Source organism: Crassostrea angulata, chromosome 7 (assembly GCF_025612915.1).
Source record: "Crassostrea angulata isolate pt1a10 chromosome 7, ASM2561291v2, whole genome shotgun sequence".
Lineage (NCBI taxonomy): Eukaryota > Metazoa > Mollusca > Bivalvia > Ostreida > Ostreidae > Magallana > Magallana angulata.
Window position 1 is genome coordinate 47,970,827 of NC_069117.1, and position 7,500 is coordinate 47,978,326.

The window sequence follows — 7,500 nt, forward strand, 5'->3', positions numbered from 1 at the left end:
ATTATCAGCCCATTAGTGAAAGCCCATACATTTTGGTTAATGGAATTCATCATCATTTCAAGCCTTGTTTTATTAAGGTCTTCCGTTTCCAACGGAAGACCTTATAGTGATTGTAATGTTTCTTTTTATTATTATTATTATTTTTTTCCCCTTTTTGTCTTGTGAATTTCTCAGAGATGTCTTGATGAATTTTTATAAAATTTTCAGGAATGACTGAAAACATAAACATCTAGCGGTTTTTTGTAAAAGATTTTCTAAATTCACTTCCGTTTGTCCGTTTCCTGTCCCGCGACAAAAAGCTTGTCACCTCGAGATCTCAAATACAGTAAAGACTTGAACATCCAAACTTTGTGGGGTGATAGACCTATAGCTGTAGATGTGTTTAAACACTTTTGTTTTGTTCGTCGTAACTTCCGGTCGTCACCGGAAGCACTTCAAAAATAGTTATTTTTAGGCATTCATTTTTTTGTCCATAGAATAACTATATAAGTATAAATATATACATAGAATACCTCTGCGATGTAATATCAACAAAAATATTCTACTTCCGGTGAGATATCTCAATTATCTCAGGTAGCTTTTATAAAACACATTTTGTACCCGCGATATCTCAAAAACTAAAAGTGATCAAGGCACGAAACATTCACGTATGATAGACATTTGAATGAAGATGTGTTTAAACGCTTTCATTTTGTCTTCCATCACTTCCGGTCCACACCGGAAGAGTTCAAACAAATCGAGCTGTTTGTCAGTTTAACTTTTTTCTTTTGATAGTTTTAGTTATTTCGATAAATAATAATGTAAGATAGGCAAGTAAACAAGAAATTATAAATTTAATTTTCATTGAGCACTTCCGTTTGTCCGTTTCCTGTCCCGAGACAAAAATTCTTATTTTGACGAGTTCTAAAAAACGGTAACGACTTGAACAACCAAACTTTGTGGAATGATAGACCAATGTATGTGCATGTGTTGCCACTATTTTGTTTAATCCGGCGTAACTTCCGGTCGTCAAAGGAAGTACACCAAATTTTGATTTTTTAAAAATTATTTTGTTTACTTAGCCTGGAAGTAACATTTAAGCTTAAGAAATATAAAAGGTCATATTCAACTGGTAAAAAAAATCTACTTCCGGTGAGATATCTCAAATATCTCAAATATCTCAAATAGCCTTATTTTATAAAAACATAAAGTACACACAAGATCTCAGAAACTGTGAAAGATCAAGACAAGAAACTTATATGGATGATGAACATTTGTTTGTACATGTTTTTAACGGGTTTCATTTTGTCGTACGTCACTTCCGGTTCTCACTTGAAACATTTAAGCAGAAGACTTTTTTTTACTTTAGATTTTTTTAACATTTTACTCAATGTGAAGAACAGTAACGTTCCGTAGGTAAATGTACTAAAAATATCTACGTTTAATTTCCTTAATCACTTCCGTTTGTCCGTTTCCGGTCCCGAGATAAAACTCTTTTCTTAACGAGATACTATAGGTAACAAAAACTTGAACATCCAACCTTTGAGGAAAAACAAAATGTATATATTATATCCATTTCCTGTTTACAAGATAACTGGATTTTTTTTGTGCAGATTGATACATGACGAACGGAAGACCTTTTTGTTGCTATAGCAACAAAAGTCTAGTTAATTATATCATTGCAACATTAAAATAAATGTAACTCTTTCAAAAGAAACGATATAGGGAACCATATAGTTAATGTACTAATTCTGTGGGATTGACTACATCATAGATATTACTAGTAAGTTTAGAATGCCTTAATAACACATTTATTAGGTACTGTGAAGAAATAGCTTACACCCACTGATTTGAAAGAAGGAAACACTAAATTAAAACAAAAAATCTAAGAGAAATTGAGTACTTTCAATAAGTTTACTGTGCAATCATAAGGTAACTAAAAGCATGCAAACAAATCATAGAAATTATTTGATGATTGTATCGTAAAACATAATGCAACATATTTTAATTTGTAAAAAACCCTTCTCCCACCCCTTGAAAAAAAGCAAAGAAAAAAGAGTTACACAATTTTTGCCCTATCCCCGCAATTTATCAAAAGCATGGAGTACTGTTATTTGCTTGTTGAATTGTTTTTCTTCTTGACACTGTAAATGGCATCATTAATGGTTAGTTAAAAAGAGAATTAAACAGAATTAATTGCACTCTTGTCGATACCGACCAGTCGCTACATCATTACTATAGGAAACACAAAGCAACACTGGTTTTATTTCCTTTCAGATGATATAAATGTCATAAAATCCTCCACGAATGTTTGTCTTTGGACTTCTATTATTAATGAGAAAAAATCAGGTAACGTTGCGTTTAACGAATGGTCTCCAGTGTTGTCTGAGTTCTTTCCCTTAGATGTTGGACTGTCATGAATAAAAAATATGTCACGATTTGACGAAATAGAATTGTACTGGTTTCCATTAGTTCTTATAGTAATTAGTTTGGTCTAAATATAAATTTTGCATGAAATTTCTTTGAATGGGGGGGAATTAATGGTGAAGTGTAAACATATATCTAAGAGGACATAGTCTGTCAAGATAGCAATTTCTTTTTCTTGGATGACATCATGACAGGGTAATTAACACAGATAAACAGTTTTATCTGGTGCATCTTCTTTGCTCACTTCACACAAAATGGAGGAAAATCTCTTCGTCTGTTTCGAAAGTTTACCATACAATTCATATGTCCTGTATGATTTACTTTCATTGAAATTCCACAAAACCTGACTTTTTAGCTTTAAAAGTGATCAGAAATAACAAACCATTTTATTAGAGTAATTTTATTTGCATTGACAGGTAGGGCTCATTGATTTCCTTGACAGAGAGGCTTTCACGACTGCCCGCACCTGAAACATCAAATAATTTGTTAACGCAAAGGATTTGTGTGATACGACATGTTGAAAACCCCCATATCTTCCAGAAATAATTTACTTTCCAAAAGGATTTGTTTTTGATGGATTTCGATAATGGAGTATTAAAATTGTCATGCAATATTCAAAGGTGTTTTTAAATAAGAATCTATTTCATTTCAAATGTTGCGACCTTAGTGTTTTAGCCGCTGGGCATAGGCCCTCTTTATAACAGTCAAAATTAGGTCTGTGACATTAAAATCAATACATAGCGATTTATCCAGGAGGAATCATCTATTTACTAGTTTTAATAAAAGAAAATATAGCCCCATGATCAATTGATTTAGAATTAAAGTATTTCTGATTTTTATTAGATACCAACTCGTCATGAAATTTTATCACAAAGCATAGGTTGTCAGGGAAGCTTAGAATTTCACTTTTGTGTCCTAAGACTAATGGTTTTCACTGTGGTCTTTTTCCTTTGCTTGAATTAATAAATGAGTATGTTACTCGTAATTAAACAATGTAATAATAGCCCAAAGTAAAAGGCAGTTATTGATGCAAACTGGAGTTGCCACAAAGATATATTCAGGCCTCTCGTATATTAGTCAAATCTCTTTGACCATTAGACATCTGTGTACATAGAAAATATACAAATGACTTTAAAAGAATCAACTGAGAGCTCCATTATGGATATTTATGAAACCTTTAATAATAAGTTGTTTCAATTGATCTGTCTGTGTTCTAAAAATGGCAAGATTCAAAACTTTTCATTACTCGGAGTAAATAGTCAGGTTTTGTTGAAATCTTTTAAAATGACAAAGGCTTGGTGTTTTTCATTTATTTTGGACTGGGGATCAATTGGAGATATGGGCCCCAGCCATCGATTGCTTTGAAATCAGGGGGCTGAAGTGGCCCGGTTCTATTTAACTTCCCATGGTGAGCAGCGCTGGAAAAGCTTCCTGCAGGTGATTATTGCACAAGATCAGCTTCCGAAGCAGCCCCACGAAGGAAAACATTTCCGGATAGAGTCGCTTTATAAAACTCCTTTGTACAATTCCGTATTCATTATCAAAATTTGTTTAGGTGTCTTGACATAGTTTGAATAGCTGTAACATCTTTTTTTTTTAATGGGTACAAAGAGAAGAAATTGGACCACAGATCAAGGTCAATGGGATAAGGGCTGGAAATACAACAGCTTCCTTTTGTCAAGAATGGACCAGGGAAAAATAAAAAGCTTTTCTTACAATAACTGAATCTTTCTTTTCAGACAGGAAAGCATTCCTGAATGGATTCGCACATCACCCTTACATGGGACCGCTTGCCCCATTTATGCCTATGAACCCAGTAAACATTATGACCCCACCGGTATCCTTGGCGATGGCAACCCACCTCGGACTGCGACATGAAGGCTCCATTATCAAAGACCGCTCAGATTCTGACCTTATATCACCTAGGTAATGCAGAAATAATGCTATATTTTTTTTAGGGGGGGGGGGGGGGTAGTAATTTTTTGTTTGGTAAAAAAAATAATGGTTTTTTTTTTTTTGAAAACAATAAAGCTTTTTATTTATAAGAAATGAATAATCTGGTGTAGAATCTAAAAGGAAACCTGAAAAAATGATTTTGGATGCATATGTAAACACTTTATTTCCTCAGGAAAAACAAAAAAATCAAACTTTATTTATCTCATTTCCTCTTCAATTCCTGTTTTTTTTCTCCAAATTTGATTTATCGAAATATGAATGTTAATGCACTATATGGGGATATCAATTTTAGTTTGCATGTCTTTTTCCTGCCCAGATGTCACAGATAAACAGAAGGAAATGCATATTTTATGATAAAGGTTTCACCTCAGAAGTGAAAATTATTGATAAGCAAGAATTGAATTTTCTCTGAAATAACGAAAATCTATATACAATTGCCAAATGCTATGGATTAGTGGGAGAAATTAGATAACATCTTGTCAAAGTTGGTCACAGTAAATATTTAATATTAAACTAATATGACTACCAGAGAAGTAATTTACATTACTCAACTATTCATATTAAATCCATAATGTGTGTAATAAATTGCGCACAAAATTAAATTCAACATTGACTTAAAAGAAGTAGCTTTTCATTAAATCTGATTTTCCAGGAGAAATATAATGTATGTAATAAAAGTATAGCTTTTGATCTGTACAATTAGTTGTAGATTTCTATTGTGAAGTGTATTCTACAGACAAGGGGAAAAATACTGCTGTTAATTAATAATTTCTTTTTCACATGACAGATGCTCATCTCATTAACGCAAGTTTAAGAAATTCACAGAATTAATCGTACACCTTCATAGATAATCAAAAAGAATTCGTAATTGAAAGCTAAATTCCGAGTTTGTTAATTCTCATGATATTTGATTTGGCACACAGATTGTATCTTATTAAAATGGTGTTTCTAATGATTATATTGTACAGATATTTAATCAACAGATGGAATCAACAAATTTTGGGAACTTCCAATTTCATGAAAAAGCCTAATTACAGTTTTATGCAACTTTTTTCAGTTTTGATCAAAATCTGTTTGTGAGAAAATAAAATATCATAGAAAATGTTTCTGGTCCGAACCTATGTTTGTCTCTAATGGATTGTTCATCTAGAAAGCTTTGCACTTCCTCAGAAGTACTGTAAAGATTGCAGATGAAAGATGCTGCAACATTTGAAATTTTGTTTGAATCGGAAGGTACAAAACCTGTTTGACACGAGCTAATCTGTTTGTTCCAGCGGCAGCGAAAAAAAATAGGATGTGAAGAAATGTATTTCAAATGAAGAAAATTGTCAGATGGAATATTAATGGGAATAATTACAAGATGCGGATAGATGTATTTTCGCGATAAACATGCGAGCAATGCTACAGATGTAGCATATCATATTTACAAAACTACAGGATTTGATCGTCAATTGAAGATATATTTAATCTGCTGTATTCTGCATGTTCGCAAAAACTGCTATTTTTTTGGTTGTTGCAGGAAACAATTTATTTTCATTATGATTTATAGGAGTGGGATGGGGACATTGAGTGGGTCTCATGATAATGATGAATTATTTTAAAAAATGATTTACATTTGAATTTCAATGTTAATTAATCAATTATCTTTTTTTTTTTTTAGAATCCGGGATGAGAGAATGGACAGTTCTATTAAAGGAAGTCACATGACTTCCCCTCATTATGATTCAGACAGACTCCGAAGTTTGGACTATGACAGTAAGATTCTCTTGAATAAAAATTTGCCTACTATAGCTTTGTGAGAAAAATCTCATGAAAATGTGCACTGTAATTTTTTTTTTCAAAGGAAATGTTCTGCATTTCATATTAAAGGAATTTCATTCAATTGTATCGCCCAAATCAATTTCAGACCAAATCAAAGGAACAGTTATGTGAAAAGAAACATTTACCATGGCTTTCATCATATCAGAAAAAATAATTCAATTCTTATTATTATCAGAAATCATTTGAAATGCGCCTATAATGTGGATTTCTGGGATATTATCCCCCAGACTGTGCGAGGCTCATAACAAAGTCTCCACCAAGTGGAAACCCTAATTACACGATATGAAATGATATTTTCTACGAATTATCACAAGTACAATTTGTATAGAAATGAACATATTCAGTAGACGGGTGATAAGGCAGGGGCTTGCAGATTGCGGAAGCCCTTGCTCACTACTGTGTTCGTGATTCTGAAGTCGTCAGCGAGATGCCACTACTCAAGATTCACAACAAATATCAATTCAAAATAAATTGGATTCGAATCTTAAAACACATATTTGCTATTCAAATGTATTGCTGTATGATCAAGAACGGGGAAGGGTTTTTTGTAGATCCTGATTAGTACACTTAAACTTGATGATGTCTAACGAGCTACTAAATTACTTGATTGAATCCACCGATTAGTAGTATTTATTTTATTGCCCAACTTTAATTTTCCCTAACACTTGTAAAATTAGTTTAATTTCGCTTTTCTGTTTGTATTCGGGGTGATAGTAGGGGGTCAATTACATGTTAATGGAAAACTGTTTCACGTAATTAATATTTCTTCTTCGTTGGAGTCTTAAAGCACTCGTAGTCTACATCAAATATTACCCACCTTTTTTTCTCATAAATATAAAGTCATTCACATAGATACAAAGTATGGTTTCATTGTAAGGAAAGCTGCCCGGTTTTTGTGCTATCTTTTTTTCATAATGTTGGCTTCTTTGTGTTGGATAATAAAACATTTTGATATCAGTTGTCGTTACCTCTTCTCTCCTTTAATAAGCTTTAGAGATTATCCACATTAAAGACAATCTGGTAGCCTTAACGGGTCTGATAAAGTTTTAGTCAACATTTGTGAAACAAGCAACATTCTTTTATACCATTGCTGCAAGAATGAAATTCACAGGAGAACAAACAAAATATGACTCAGTTTATTTCTTTGATAAAATTTAATATATAACTTCACAAGATTTAATAACTTGCGGCTTGTTAGCAGAGCAGAAGTTCTTTCTTTAACTCGATTAATTTTTCTTGTTTCTTTTTCTTATTTCAGATAACAAACCTTTGAATTTACAAGTAAATGGTCACGCCAAAGATCTCTCTACCAAGTAC

At 32.5% G+C, this 7,500-nt stretch overlaps 1 protein-coding gene across 1 annotated transcript in view; it reads left to right on the plus strand.

Annotated features, from left to right (window-relative positions):
- LOC128193030 (dachshund homolog 1-like) overlaps window positions 1-7,500 on the plus strand; it is a 34,389-nt gene that overhangs the window by 18,050 nt on the left and 8,839 nt on the right. Inside the window, exons 3-5 of the mRNA XM_052866199.1 lie at window positions 4,146-4,332; window positions 6,023-6,117; window positions 7,442-7,500. The exon at window positions 7,442-7,500 is cut by the window's right edge and continues 58 nt beyond it. Of these exons, the coding sequence (XP_052722159.1) occupies window positions 4,146-4,332; window positions 6,023-6,117; window positions 7,442-7,500 (341 nt within the window). The remainder of the gene's footprint in view (window positions 1-4,145; window positions 4,333-6,022; window positions 6,118-7,441) is intronic.